At 43.8% G+C, this 16,233-nt stretch overlaps 1 protein-coding gene across 2 annotated transcripts; it reads right to left on the bottom strand.

Moving 5' to 3' along the window:
* Positions 1 to 92: 92 nt before the first annotated feature.
* LOC149332038 (uncharacterized) lies at positions 93 to 15,249 on the bottom strand. Of its 2 annotated transcripts, XM_089555667.1 has the most exons (4): positions 14,829 to 15,249; positions 13,132 to 13,192; positions 12,906 to 13,071; positions 93 to 751 (listed from the first exon to the last, which is right to left on the bottom strand). In XM_089555667.1, the coding sequence occupies exons 2-4, from the start codon at positions 13,160 to 13,162 to the stop codon at positions 637 to 639; spliced, it is 312 nt and encodes a 103-aa protein (XP_089411793.1). In that variant the 5' UTR covers positions 13,163 to 13,192; positions 14,829 to 15,249; the 3' UTR covers positions 93 to 636. The 2 variants fall into 2 exon arrangements, with proteins under 2 accessions (XP_089411793.1, XP_089411792.1); XM_089555666.1 differs by having other exon boundaries at positions 12,906 to 13,192.
* Positions 15,250 to 16,233: the final 984 nt, after the last annotated feature.

A 16,233-nucleotide genomic window follows, 5' to 3' on the forward strand; every position in this document is an offset into this window, starting at 1 on the left:
GCCTTTCTGTCATACAGAATGGCATGATTCACTCTAAAATAGTAATAAAATACAATGAATACGACACGAAGTAATAATACCTGAACAATGAACACAACCAGTCACTAAACTAAAGGCAAGCATACGCAAAAGGAGAGTATTGGAAAAATATGCTTTGCTCATGACTAGTGCTGCATTAAGCAGGAAGATGAAAGCAACAGGACATAAGGCATGCCACGGGTTGTTTGCCTTATCACAGTTTAACTGCAAAACATTTTTTCACTCCAGTTAGTATGTCTTATCTTGAGACTACAATAACTTTAAAATGAAAAAAGTAACACAGACAAGATAGAAAGTAGTGCTACAATTCATACAACCAGCCACTGAAGTGTAACAGCAAGTATAAGCATAAATAAGGCATCTTAAGCAAATTGTGTCTTGCCTGACACTAGTACGAAATGAAGTGAGATAGAAGCAACAGGACATAAAGCATGCCACAAGCTGTTTGACTTATCAGTGTAACCATATAACATTGATTCTCTATACATAGAACATCCACTCTTGTGACTACTGCATGATAAGTCATGCCACAGGCTGTTTGGTTTATCACAGCGTACACAAAATATTGATTAAAAAAGTTGTCAGATTTCAGAACAGTTAAAAGTCAAAGTCTTGCATGATGAGGGAAGGAACTTTTGAAGAGGGCCAGTGTTGCTTCTTCTTCGAGTGCTCTGCCTTCGTTCCCCGGACAGGATTCACAGCTGCAATGGTCCTGAAACAAGGACAGAACATTGTTACTCCTCGGACAGTGAGCATATCTATACTGTCTTCAAAGAAGTAATAAACATTGCAAGAAGACAGCGCCCCTCCTCCTACCCCAAAATTTAATTCCTTTGTAGCCCACGTTTCAGTTTCATTGTGTGCACTAGTGAATATATCCAGTAGTCTTTAGTACTCAGTACAAAACCAGACTTCAAGCCAAAATAAACCTTTCCTAAATGTTCACTTTAATAAGGTTTTTAACAACCATAGTGTTTTGTTACTTGCGTGAAAGCTGCTCACTGAACTCTAACACTAGTTTTTAATGGGATGCAAAAACAACTCCATGAAACCTGTTGTTATTGGTAAAAATTCATTCTGTCTGCACTTTCCCAATTTGTTGCACGCCGCGGTGGCTCAGTGGTTATGGTGCTCGGCTGCTGGCCCGAAAGACGTGGGTTTGATACCGGCCGCGGCAGCCGAATTTCGATGAATGCGAAATTCTATAGGCCCGTGTGCTGTGCAAATTCAGTGCACGTTAAAGAACCCCAGGTGGTTGAAATTTCCGGAGCCCTTCACTACAGCGTCCTTCATGGCGTAAGTCCCTTTGGGACGTTAACCCCCAATAAATCGAATCAAACCATTTTGTTGATGTCAGTGTGGCAGCGAAAAAATGCATTTATTGCTGAGAAAACTACATTTAGAAATTTTCCAGTCACTAAATTCAAATTCTGATGTATACGCCGAAAAGGACTTCATGACCACATTTTGAAGTTAGTTGCGGGGCTGCTTAGGGCCTTGTTATCTGCACCCAGAAATCTGACGTGTCAGTAGATTGCAGTCTACTTAGAAAATGAGGCAATGATGACAACACCTGCACTTTGTTTCTTCATTTTATGTAGCTTGTAAAAGCACCATTTCAGTCTCCTTGCAATCAGACTAGCCTCTCGACAAAGGCCAACTTCAGTTTCCATTCAATGTTCCTTCAAAGCGCTCTCTGACACCAGAGTAGCAATGTCTATGTATACATAGGCCGAATCATCAGCATGCCTATTCTGTGTCACCCGAAAGCACAGCCGTAAGCAAACATCTTTTGACAGGTAATAAGTAAGTTTGCAGCACATATTGACGTGTTTTGTCTTTACAGAGATTCAGATGCATGACGAGGGATATGCACATTTTAGTGAAGATGGAATTAACAGAACTGAGCAGAGGCTTGTTTCTATTACTAATGCCCAACTAGTGATACGGAAGTCTAAAATGAGGTCTAGTGCTGCAGAGCAAGCTGTTACGTGAATGTGACGTTACCCTCTTAAATCTGCACTCAGCTTCCACTGTCCAAGAATAGTGCAAAGTGCCTGCTGCCCTGAGTGATGAAACTTTTCTGACCACAACCTCAAGCAATAACCTAGCTAAAGACACATGCAGAATGCACACAAAATATTCTCTGTAGGCAGAATCAAAACAAAATTAAGCAATAGCTTCGAATAAAACTTTTCGTTGAGCATTGGAAGTCGCACATATTCAGTGCTGTAGCATTTTCCCCATACGCCGCTAGTACGGCTCACATGCAGGCCTCAACAATGCAAGTACTAACAGCCTTTTTCAGTATCCTGGCTTATGCTCAGTTTGAACTGGGCTGCAAGGAAAAGGTACTTTCACTATCGCGCATAGCAGTCCTCGAGGCTAGTCAACACAGCTGAGCGTGTCTGTACAGCATCCTGGGCTCCTCACTCCTTCCACATATAAATTCCCCCCTACAGATGCACTTTGGAAGAAATATGTGCGGCTTACAGCGCACCCATCAAGAAAGCTTCATGTCAAATGCAGCAATAACAATGCTGTATCTCTCATCAGCAATCCTCACGTAATTGACTGAGGAGCCAGTTTATTGAGGCACACATAGCAAGGTATATGCCACAGCAATATGCAATGCTGTATGCATGGGTTATCTTGCATAGTATACAATTCAAGACTGTAGGCTCAAATGCCGCAAAAAGGAAGTCTTCCAGTCGACGGCACCAACCAACCATTACGATGTTGTGGTTATTTTGGCTAATTTGTGGTTTATCCTTTCCTTTTGCCAGCTGGTGTGATGGATTAGCAAGTGCATGGGAATTAACAATGAAGTCGTCAGAATCATTCAACACCATAGGGGCATTTGCTGCTGCATTCTTCAGTTGTATCCAGCTATAGTCACAATATGAAGCATTGCCTAACAGTTCACGCTCAAATGAATGCAAATCAAAATACAGAAGAGAAAAAACCCAAACTTCCCATTAGCAGTGAACCTGTCTCCGACAAGTGGGAGCAATGCCAGCCTTAGGGGAGGGTGACCGGTGCAATCGCACAAGACGTCACCAAAATGGGGATGCTGAGTTGCCCTGTGGGTGTTATGCTACATCCTCCCATCCTCTACCCGCCTTCCCTCTGTCCCTTGACCTTCAAAAGAGACATTTCCAGAGCTCTTCAAAATGAGGGAGACAATATGTATGCCTGAAGCATGCCAAAATGAGTGCATAACTCGCTACTGTAGAGGGTTGCAAAGGGTGCATGCACCTTACAGACGCGGCATAGTTTCAGGTGTCGTTTGTTGCGGGCAGGACCATCTAAATGACATTCTTTCCACCTGTAAGCTCTGCTGCGGCAGAAGGGAAAGGGGTAGGGGAGGAGAGTTGTGCTTAGAGAGCTTTGTCAGTTCACTGCTTAGCCCTTGTCCCGTCTCAGTTGTGCAGATTCTTTCCATCTTTGAACTTAATACTGCCTTCAGCACGCCCTGTGCATTATCTAAATCGGAACACATCTGACTGTGCCAAGCTGTATTGCATTTAATGGTGGTAGGAAATAATGTGTGCACCATTTCTCTCCCTTTCGCATGCTCTGCTCTGTGAGAATTTCATTATAGCTAGTTCTTCTTTTAGGCACCCAGTGCTGCAGAGCAGCACTGCTTGATTTTAGGCGTTAATTACAGACCTAAATGTAGACTGGGCTTTTTGCTAATCATCATCTTTGAGACTCACGGGATTTTGGACTGTGAGCCCATAGTTACTCGTTCACAAGAAATACCTGTCTTGGACAAAAAAATGTTTTTAATTCTGAATGGTGAGAAAATGGGCACAGAAAATTTGAATGATTTTGTAGAGAATGGTTGTAGTGCTACTATTGTTGCTATGTGCATAGATGTAGACAAAAATTTTGTGCAGCGTTCTGGCATCTTAGAAACAGAGATTTGATTTCCTGTGTCTGGCATTATGTCGGCATGGTTTGTTTTTACTTTGAAATTCGTTTACTTCTACCCAATCACCTGTCCTGCCTCTTGCATTGTAGCCATGGACTGAGCAAATGAACTCTCCTAACAAGCTGTCTTGCCTTATGCGCAGTTCTAAGCAAGACAATTTATGAAAGAAAAAGAATGCCGAAGTGCTAAAATTGCTGGTGCATTGTGACAGTTTTCAAGAAAAAGCAGAGACGATGGAAAAAGCCCTTTTTAATGTACAGGAACAAGATGAATTATCGTACTAAGGTTAAAACTAACCTGATCTAGCCTGGCTAACTTTGCACGGCCTACTGTTTAACCTGAATAAGTTCTGCTCATGTCGACAATAGCTGTTTCGCCCCACTAAACTTTTGCCCTGTGTATGCAGAAAAGTGGTACGCCAGACCTTCTTCACACCAATCTGCAGCCAAGGCATTGTTATTAGGAACAGAAGGAATCCGTGATGATAAATATAACGCTTGTACCATTTTCTACATATCCAACTGGAAAAAGGTTTCAATTTTCCTGTCACCCAATTTAACGCTATCAAAATTTTGTTATGCTGGCTTTTTTGTAGTCACTATTAAAAGCGGAGCAGGCAACACTAAAACATCAGCTTCATGAGCTAAATAATGGTTTCAAAAGAAGCGGAAATGCCCTGGGAAGGCCAGTATCGTGAAAGACAGCAACCCAGAGAAGAGAGATTGCATGAAAAGTGGGACAGGTGGACTGTGCTCATGGTTCTAGGAAACTAACACACAACTTAAAAATCTGGATACCACTTCTCTGCTGCTTCACGGATATGTACACCAACGTAACACATGTTGACTACGATAACACCAAAGTAAATCTGGCCGGTCCCGTCCGTGACCGAATATTACAACCATTCAAGACATTTTAGTGGTTATTGCAGGGGCAGATTCATGGGTGCAACTGGAAGGGGGGGGGGGATTTGAAGGAGGGGGGTGGGGTACATTAGAACCATGTATTCCTTGGACATTTTTCATCTAAGAAATGAGGTTCAACACGGCTGTCATTTAATATTTTCCAGTGGGAATCCTTTCCTTTTAATCAATTTCTCCTAGGTGAGCATTACCATATATCCTAAACAAGGTTTCTCAAAGACACCTCAAAAACAAGTCTTCAGTGGACGCTGGATATTTAACTTATTAAGACAGAGTATTCTGTTTGTGCTGCAAGCTCTTTGACAGGGATCCCATGTAATCACCAGCGGCAACTGGATAAAATGACTGGAGGCACATGGCACAGATTCTTAGAAACCTCGAATATTTGACAAATCACTTCGCACCAAATCAAGCTTGCACAGAGGCAAGTCTAAGAATGAAGCATAGCAAATGCACTGACAAGGAGCATGAACTCATCATGGCACAAGCGAAGAAACTCTTCAAGAATGTCTTAGAGCACCTCATCAAGATAAAAGGAATATATGGTATTTCATGGCTGTCCAGACTGGCTTTTTGCAATCTGTGAGGAACCAGGGCAAAAAAAATAACAGACTACACAGGAGGAGGACCACATGGACTGAAGCACTGAATGATCAACTTTTGTACAGTTTCCTGTCAGCACACATGGCAAAAAAAGGTGAAACCATATCAGGAGATACCCCGAAACAATGTGACAAGTGGTTTTTTTAGTCTGAAAAAACAGAGCGAATAAGCCAGTAAGCATCTGCACAGCTGTTTCTAGGACACAGCAGAAAAGCAGTTAGTGAAGAATGGCCAACAAGGAACATGGAAGAAACCAGGGTGGAAACAAGTGCACAAGACATGGTCTTGAAAGCTAAAACCAATAAAAGTGATAAAAACGTCACAGGCCAATTAATAACAGGGCAAAAGGCTAAAAAGATTAAAGTCGCAAAAGTGACAATGAGGTCAAAGACCAAATGTAAAACCAGAAGTGGTGAAGGCAAAAAATGAAAAATACGACTGAAGGCCGAGGGTGCACATGGTGAGACAAGTGTTGCATATATAAAAACTGGTATTGCATGACAAATAGGCTGGTACTTTTTCAAATAATGAAACTGAAGGTTTCCTTATGCACTGGTCCTTCATTGCCAGTACCTTGCCTGCTTTTATGATTTCACAAGCCAGTGAGTTCTTGTTCTTCGCTATGAATTCCATTCTTTGAAATTCGGATAAACGTCCTGTTTCCAAAATTTTACAGTTCCGACAGTGAATGCCAAGATGGCAGCATTATTCATTATCAGAAAAAGAACTACCCTACCTGCCATCCAATGCCTGGTTTTAGCTACACAACACTTGTCTTATCATGTGTATCCTGGGCCTTCAGCAGTATTTTTTTAATTTTTTGCCTTCACCACTTGCTCCTGGTTTTACACTTCGTCTTTTCCCTCATTGTCAAATTTTATCACTTTTAACTTTTTAGCTTTTTGGCCTGTTACTTGCTGCCCTCTGAGCTCTTTATCTCTTCTATCACTTGTAACCTTCAAGAGCATGTCTTATTTTTTCACTTGTTTTCATCGTGGTTTTTGGCATGTTTCTTGTTGGCCATTCTTCGCAACCTTTGGATTTTTGCTGCTTCATAGATACAGCTGCGCAAATTCTTGCTGGCCCATTCCCTGTCTTTTCCGCCTAAAAAAAATCTCCTTGTCGAATGTTTTTGTCTTATTTTGTTGTTCCGTGATACAAGGTTTCATATCAAATGGACTTTGCCTAGCTTTTTTCGTCGTGTATACGACAGCTAGGAAGGTGTACAAATAGCTGTCCCCGTTTCTTCTGATATAAAAGTTGGCAGTTCAGCATCCACGTTGCCGCCTTCTGTGCAGCTCTTTGCCCAACAGAAAGTGTTGCTCTAGCTTTTCACTCTAAAGAACGAAAACTTTCTGCGATTACCTGAGCTTCTTGGTTAATATGACAGTCATGAAAGAGCATTTAGGTGTGTGCCAGATGTGGCAGTTCACTACTGCAGCAAAACAATTTAGAATAAAATATTTCACGTGATGGTGAAGAATGTGATCAAGCACTTCACAGAAAATGAAATGACTGAAGTGAGTGCTTTTTTGCCTCTGATGCCTCCCTTCTAGCTAGCAATTTCATGAGTACCGAAAAAGAAATGTGTACAACGGTGGCAAAGATACCTTGGTGAAAAGTGCATCATGCTGCGCCATCTAATAAGTATTGTTTTTTTTCCCCGTAACGCAAGTGCAAGTGCTTCTGGGGCACTGCAACAGAAACAACTGACTCGCTTGGATAAATCGGGAGCTCACTCTATGCGACTGTTTCTTACCAAATAAGCTCTTTATCGGTCCTTTCATTACTGGGATCTTGTTGCTGCCACTTCTCTTTGAATAACTATACTATTTGTGTCACTTTGATGCCCATTCTATTTATGTCCCTCGGACTGGTTGATTTATTAAAGAAATTTTAATCCGACATATAATATCTATGCATTGCTTATGCCTGCACTTTTAGAAGAGGAGCTGAAGGTGTCAGCATTTTCAGTTCATGTAACTAAACTCATCTTTCAGTGGCAAGCCTCTTTGCTTTTCTATATTTTAAACCGTACTATCTGCTTGCAAAGTCGGTGGTCCGTGACCTTCGGTGGCATTGTGGTGGCGACTTCCGGTTGCCGCTATTGGTTTGCAGTATCCCTTCAGGCTACAGCCATCTAAGGGCACAGCTTGTGGTAATGTACTGTAAAGCACAATTTTGTTTTACAATTAGGCTTCCCTCTGAAAAATACCGAAAAAAAATTGCAATATAAAAAGGTAATATAAACAAAAGGAAATAATGAGAGGCTTTGCAAGTATGGGCCTCAGCAAGGGCTCACACAAGGTGCGGTAAGGTCTTCCCTAAGGCAACGTGATACTGCCAAAATTACCTGGCAATGTTGCAGGGGTTACACTTACTGAAAGGAGAAAATTAAGAAAGTACGGAGGCTGGGATACATCTTAAGGTGGTACTTGTGAATCACTGTGTATTTTGAGGGACTGTTCTGCTACCGTATACGCCTGTGCACACAGACTGGGAAGCTACTTGCAAAGCGTTGTTTGGTAACTGTCATCACTGATTACTTAGTTAAATATGGGGTCCTTAACTCCATGCAAGGACACTGGCATGAAATCTACAAACTGCTGGAAATGAAAAGTTGCATGTTATTCAGAGATCTGCCCTTGGCCATTGTTTATGAGACATTGGACGCATACCAAGCACACTTCCCTCTTTTCCGCATCTCTGGAGGCATCTGCATATATCATATAGTGTAAAAAGAATTTTTTGCATCTTTTTCTTCTTTCGTCCTTCCCGCAGCACAATGTATCCAACACTAGCCTAACTAAACTCTCCGCTTTTCTAATTTCCGCTTTTCTTTCGCTGCAGTGTCTAAAGATACACCTCAAAGACTGTTCATTCTCACTGAGCGTATGGAGGATGTAGCTTCCGGCCCATGGCTAAATCTCATCCAACATGATAGTGGATGCTGCCAGCCAGTGCACTACTGCTGCGTGCAACACTCTTCTCTGCGAAGCATTTGCAAGTTGCATGCCACATATTGTGACTTGTGAGGAGTTTCAAATGGAAGTTTTCCCATTCTTATATCGCCGGCTGTCATTCAGATGCAGTAAAACAAGCCCAGCTCTCCCAAAAAATCTCAGATATATGTCTTCACACCCGGTTGCACGTGCATATAGCACTACCATCGCTCGCACCAGTTCACATATATAAGCAGCAAGCTACGCGGCGTGCACCAGCGGCTTGGTGCTTTCGCACTGGTCTTGTAATCTGTCAGCTCTGCTCATAATTTAAGCAAGTTATCACCAGCACTGAAGCGCAGCAGAATGCTTGCTAGATCGAGCACCTATGCTCTGCACAGCACGCATATTCCTAGATGCACCTATCTGTATTACATAAGAAACATAATGCTAGCTCTTTTTTATCACCAGATATAATATTGGTTGGTTGGGTTGGTTTATGGGGTTTAACGTCCCAAAGCGACTAAGGCTAAGAGAGATACCGTAGTGGAGGGCTCCGGAAATTTCGACCACCTGGGGTTCTTTAACGTGCACTGACATCGCACAGTACACGGGCCTCTAGAATTTCTCCTCCAAAGAAATTCCAGCCGCCGCGGCCGGGATCGAACCCGCGTCTTTTGGGTCAGCAGCCGAGCACCATAACCACTGAGCCACCTCGGCGGCCTGATATAATATTCATCTTTAAAATATTTATATTATGCCTCACAGCCATGCACAAGCAATAGTATGGGGAATTTATTTACAGCGTTGACCTAGGTGACTCGAAGAGATACTCCACCACAATACACAAGAACATTGTGGAGGAGCAACCACAAAGCAGGAAGCATGTACAGACCACTTCCGGCCAACATTGACATTTCTGAGGGGAATACAAGGAAAGTGCCTAGCTCGCTGCTTGGTCTTTCAGGCGGAAATTTGCACATATTGAGTGGTTCGAGCTTAGCATGAGCCAATGGGCCCTTCTCAGCCAATGCCACACACCACACATGTATTTGGAGCACTGATCCTGCACACGCACTCAGCTTCGACTGAGGGACAGCGGATCGTCGCAAGTAAACAAACCTTCAAGTTCACATAGCGGACTTCACCGTACAACAGAAAAGCACACATGTGCACCATGCTGCATGGAAATAGCCAGGGATAATTTTGCAGTTCACACACCCTAATCAAACGACATGTGGTGAACGGTGCAACCGGAGAACATGGTGTTTGTCATGCGATCAAGCAGTTCATTGCATGGAGCTCTCAGATCATGTGCGCCAAACACCAATTGGCCCATTCCGGGCAGTGAGTAAACATTCTTGAGCCCAAGGTATGACTAATCCTCATAGAATTCAAAGGAGAACTATGAGAGTAAATCGAGCAGACTGCCAGGCAAAAATCAAATGGCCGGACTTTGAAAAACACTCTCAGATTTGTCTGATGTATTTGGAAAAAAAAATGCTCCGGGTCTACCCAACGTACTAAGGAGAGGAAATGCACCGGGTCCATCCGGCGTACCTTTAGCCACAGCCTCCTCTCGCAGTGAGTAGTGAGAGCACACCATACAAAAATTTCACTGCTCTATTTAATAACCCCATTGTGAGTTATATAGACAAAAGACTTAGCAGATGAATGCAATTCCAAAAAATGCTGGAGCTAAAGAAGATTATTTTTTGACAGAACTCACAAAATGACTGCTAACGTGAACAAGGAAGCCTCATTGACTTAGTGTGCTCAAAACATTGGCTGCAAAAATGTAGCACTGTGGTTGCAAAGGCTTGTACACTTACACCATGATTCCAGTCATGTTGACTGACATGATAAGTACAAACACCATGCATGACCCCCCACTAAACCAGGGTGTCAAGCAAGCTACTTTCTTTCAGTTCCCTGACTTTTCCATGGTTTCCCCGACTATTTAAGTCAAAATCCTCTGAATACTGAACAGACGGAAAAACACAGTGGCCAATGGTAATGTACAGTATACATGATCTATTCACAGCAAAAAACTATATACTGAAACTTCAAACGCTGCAATCAAAATAGATTTGCTCTTATTTGAGGCAGCTGATTTCTTCTTGACGAAAGTACAGCTTCAATGCGACTTATGAAGCTATCTTTGCTTTTTCTGTTCCATTTCTCTAACACAAATGGTTAACATAACCTTTATTCTTCTGAGCATAAGTTGTCTCCACTAAGTGTGTTCATATTTCAAACTTTTATTTTAAAGTGCAGAGTATTAAAAATTGGCTTAGATTACAAGACAAATGTGTTTCCACATAATACAGCAATGAAAAGCACCAGACATTGGACAAATATTTAAATCCTCATCAATTATCCTATCCGAACACCGATTAAGCACCACAAAATACAAAAACAAAATACAAAATATAGCATACCCTCCAAATAACGCCAGAACCACATCAGCTGCCAGAGCTCAAGATCAAAGAAGCTCCAGCAGCCGTAGTGTAAATGCGATCAAACCATCACAAAGTTCATCGCACAGTTACATGAACACAAGTCCTCGTACTTAATAATAGCGAAAGAATGCTGACAATTTCTGCGAAGTACCATCTACGACGTCAAATCCATCAAATCTGCATGGCGACACATTCAAATCTATCCATAAACAATGGATGGTTACATGGCCACAAAAGGGTTACTGGTATTGCATGCACATATGCACTCTTCAGTAAACCCTTTCCCCCAGGTGCTGTGCTCCTCTGGACAAGTATCTATGACCCCTATGAGCAAGCAACGTGTATGACTACCACCAAAATAGCCATATACTGCTACATAATCTCATAAGCAATATAGTACCATGTACCCCTTCCAACCCTTTCATATTAGTGACTGGGCACCATGCAATGCAGGTAGTATAGCCATAATCTGTGAAGAAGTGGTTGAAGATCAACTCCACAAAAAATAGTTTTATCTGTCTTTCCTTTCCGCAGATTTTTTCAGAGCGCTATTTTACCAGCTGCATTAACCAAGCAGCAGCAGCAGCAAAATTTCATTCCATAGCTGATTCGTTGCCTGGGTTCAGCAAACATTTTCTTACTTTTTTTAAAAATTGCTTTTGCACTTTGTTAGCATTTTCATAAAAAGGTCTTATGATAAAGTGGTATGTACCTATAACTTTTATTATCACTGCGTATTTGTCACAAAGTGCGCGCATGCCTTATCTTTCTTTTTTCTTCTCCGACCAAATTGGCCACGGCTGGCCACGGCGCCGGTAGTGCGCGGGCATGTCGCGACGCAGCGGCGATGACTTTGCCTCCCCCCGCGTGGGCGTTGACCCCTCGCGACGCTGGGGGGTCAAGACTACGCCGCCCCCCTCCTCAGGATTATCTCCGGGAAGCGAGTGCTTTCACGAGGGGGGGACGGGAAGCGGCCGGTGAATGCCCTAGCACCCGTCCCAACCTTGGGAAGTTAACATCGCTCCTCGTTAGGACCATACCTTTCCTTCGCATCCCCTTCAGTTTCTTCATGTTTCTTCTCCCCCCTTCTCAACATCTGTAAATCGTTGGTGCACGGAGCCGAGAGGATTCGTTTGCTTTTATTTGTTTTTTTGGTGGTTTGTCACGTGAACACGGTGGCGGGAAAATCACGACCGAGTGAGTTGGTTTAGAGATTTCGGTGCGTGCCGACGTGTGTAGGGTCAGCCAGGGCAGTGGTCGGCAAGCGAGCCTAGGCGGTGTCTGACGCGTAGAGCGCGGCGACGGCGGCCCCGAAAGACGCGTGGAAGACGCGTAACCCGGGGCCCAAGTTCGCCCGTATCCGCACCCCCCCCCCCCCCCCCCATCAGCACTGCGCGCTTCCGCAGCCCGACGCTCCCTGCGACCGGACCTTGCCACTACGCAGCTAAGTCACAGATTCTCACCACTCGCTCCGCTCTTTTTCTTTGTTCTGTCGCTGTTCTCGTCCTGTTCTTTTGTATATTGCTTTAATCGTGTAACCTTGTTGTATAGTTCTCGCCCTGTTGTTTTCCTTCTTCTTGTTAACAGTTTGTGTTTGTGTTCTGATTTTGTGCTTGTTGTTCGCATCGCGCCTGTGCATTACCTCTATTTTGCTTGGTTTGTTTTGTAACCGTTTGTTCGTGTTCTTGCCCAAGTAAAGGGGGTTGCTGAAGAAACTTGCCTATACGCCTCATGCCTCCGGTCAACGGCTAATCAGGCGTGGCCCCTATCGCCGGTCAGCAGTCTAACCTCATCTTCCGCACGCGGGGTGGAGAAGTTTGTCGCTTCACCCCCTAACTTACGGAGAGTGCAGTGGTGGGCAGGTTGGCCGGATTAATTATAACTTCGGCGCCAACCAAACATCTAGCCGCCCACCATATCGTGACAGTATTTGAGAAGTGGCAAAACCAAAACAAGAAAGGTTATCACAACTCAGTTAACAAGCGATATATGTACTTACTGCTGTGTGAACTCCAGGCAGAGGCTTGTTTCCTTGGGGTACACAACATTGAAAGCAAAGTGCACCAAAAACATGAGCTTGAAAGCCTGGCATGGGTTGGCTGCGTGCATCACTGGCAGGGTGTCGATGCATATGGTGAAGCTCCTTGCAGTAAGGAAACTGCCTCCTGCACAAACAAGTTTTAAATCAGGAATGCTCGCCCGAGTGCAGTACCACAGAGTTATACCTTTTGCAATGATGAAAGGAGAACATGGCATGTCCCCGATGTCGTCCTCACTGGCAGATCCCTGGCATAAGAGGGAGTTAAATGCGTATAAGAATTGTCTACTAAAGTAGCACCATGTGAAAGCTGCAACTTTAAACCAGTTACAAATAAGCATGCAGCAGAGTACAAGCATAAATAAGTCATTTCTGCGCTTGCTCAGGCTCTTATTTTTCCCAACAATGCGTGGTGAAATGCTTTGGAGTGTATACAAATAAGCGTCAACCACATATAAAGGCCCTAAAAATCAGCATAGGCATTTAAAAGTGCTGGATTATCTACAATACATAAACATTGCACCGTTTTAGTCAAATGCAGCCCAAGAACACAGTGCAAATGCCTCTCAAGAGCAAAAGAGGCCCTCCATCGAGTGGTGTCAAGAGACTGTCCTAGCACTGCAGTTAATCCGGCAGACCGGTAGTGAATAACCTTGCACCTGCCAGCCCCCTCAAATGTCACACTACTAGGTCACAGGGGAATTATTTAAGATAAGTAGAGCGGAGCTTACGTTTTATCTCAAGCAACCGAGCAAATTGTTTGTAAATGACTATGTTTTAAGTAGCATAGTACGAGGTACTAAGGTGCGCAGTCGTCGTGATCGGCGCAGTGCTGCGGAAAGTTCGAGCTCGCGTAGTGAATGCTGAATGGTGTACTGTTATCTCAAAGCGCCCATTTAGCGAGTACGCGAACTATTTACTATAGAAGCACCAGAAAAACGCAAGCAGCAGATATCGTATTCAACAGCCACAGAGCCCAAGCAGACACGCGCGGCACGGTTGTGGGCGGGCGGATGTATGGATGGTAGCGGCTTAACCCTTCGTATCGGGCGGTGGCTCGCGCCTCCAGCCTAGGATTCCCCCCCCCCCCCCTTTTTAATTTGTATTTTAATATGCATAATTTGGCCATCTTTCATAAAGTTACTCCTCCCTTGACCTATTCCACAGGCTGGCCGAAGCGATGCGATTGACATTGGAGGATATGGACTGAGCTCGCGTGTCGAAGGCGCTCAAAAATCTCGAATGTCGGCTCCAATGACATCAGTGCCATTGAAAAACTTCCCTGTGACAGCGCAAGTACGGCATTTGAAACGCCTGTGTAGAAACTTTTCAGCCTGCGTTGACCCGTGCAACGCTATTTCGGCCCAAAGATAAGATCAGTTAAATCTTACAAAATGAACACAATTACTGCATTACTTGTACCGGCATGAATAAACGTCAATAAAAATAAAAAGACACAACGTACACTTATCATCCTTTCTTAGACGAGAAACGAATTTGAAAATCCCGCGCTCTTTGACGTCCTCCTCCGCTAACCAATCGCGTACTTCCCTGGCCTAAAATTTCCCGCGCTTACTCACTCGGTTCTTTTAGGAGTGCATATCTCCAGACAAAGCAAAATTTGTGCATTTTCCCGCAAACTATCGCACTCTTCCGTGTTTCTCGCTTGTGTTCCTCTCTCTTCCGCGCGCTGTGCACCTTTTGTGAGAGACAGTAAAGCAGCAGTGACGCATCGGCGGTGAAGCGGCTGTGGTGGGCACGCTCAATGTCCGCCGGCGATTTATCCTCACTGCCCTGTTCAACAGCAGTACAAGCCCGCAACAATACTCCCAAAAGACGACAAAAAGCGTATCATTCATGCCGGTAAAAATGTGCACCACTCACCTTGTGTGCGAACGGTCTGATCAGTGAAAATCACGGACACACCACGCCGGTATTATCCTAGCTCCCGGTTCACGTCCATGCCGTCCTCCATGATGCCGTCAATCGATGAATGCAGGATCGCAGCAAATAGTACTGCTTCTCATTCTGCGCGCTAATATTGCGCGTAGAAACTTTTTGACGCTTAAAATATGTAACGTGATTGATGAAAAGTAGCAAAGGTTTTTCGGATCACTTTTTTGTGTAACGGCGGTGCTTACGTCACCAACTTTCGGTGAAATGGGCGTGTTGCGGCTCCAAAAACAGAAAATTACTTTCTTTTGCGTGAACGTGTTTCTGTTAAGGGCGCAAAACAGATATTCTCTGTATGACAACAGAAAATTTCCGTAAAAATGCCTGTCATTTCACACACATTTCTTACAGTGTAGTAGGCGCATAGAGATGCCATACCATAATTGAAATTATCCTTAATTAGAGCCAGATATATCTATTTGTGAACACAATTGAATGCAAATTAGGCAATGTACAATTATTTAGAAAAAAATAAAAGTTAGAATCTGAAAATTGTCAGAAAGCACCCAAAGTTCCCTTTTCACCAAACATTGCCGCTGAAATTCCTTGAGGAAACGGAAATTACCCCGAATGGAACACCATGTATGAATACGCATAACATGTTGAGTTTTGGGAAGAGAGGCACAATGTTTATTTATCAGGGCAGGCGCACTTATCTACAGACGACACTCGGCATTGAACTCTTGTTGTGGAGTTGCATTGCCGCTACTAGTTCTTAGACTTTGTTTGAGCGCAGGAGAACGTGGTGAAGAAAGATTGATGCAAATGACTGGGATGAAAATACCTCGAACAATAAATGACGCTTGCGAAACGCACCTAATGTGCGCTGCAGGTTCGAGTTATTAATACCCCTGTCAAGCGGGCAAGTTAAGTGCACTTACGAAGAGTGCGCTTCGGCATCGATCCCGAGTGACACTTTGGGCTACGCAGTGCTAAACGGGAAAGCAAAGTGCACTCGTAGTAAAAAAAAAATTACGAGGAACTTTAGCGGCTAAAGTGCTGAAAGGCGAAAGCCTGAGTGCTGCATTCTGCTACACGATTGTTCACTTCACATTTTGTTGGTGCATTAATTAACTGGCAATTAATGACGCTTAAGCTTCGCCTTTAGGAGTGGAACGCGACAGCGTGTTGTAGCGCTGCCACGGAGTCCATTGAACGCCACCACCCGTTCGGCGCGATGCCTTGCCCTTCGAACGCAACGCTTTTTAAGGAAAGTAAATGGCGCAGTAATTCTCTGTCGTCTCGGTGGACACCTGAGCCGCACTGTACAGGAAGGGAGGAAGTGGAGTGAGAGAAGAAAGAGGGGCCGTAATGAAGAAAATGAAAATTGTATTTG

This window comes from Amblyomma mixtum, chromosome 8 (assembly GCF_055824585.1).
Source record: "Amblyomma mixtum isolate Tamu chromosome 8, ASM5582458v1, whole genome shotgun sequence".
In the NCBI taxonomy this organism is placed as follows: Eukaryota; Metazoa; Arthropoda; class Arachnida; order Ixodida; family Ixodidae; genus Amblyomma; species Amblyomma mixtum.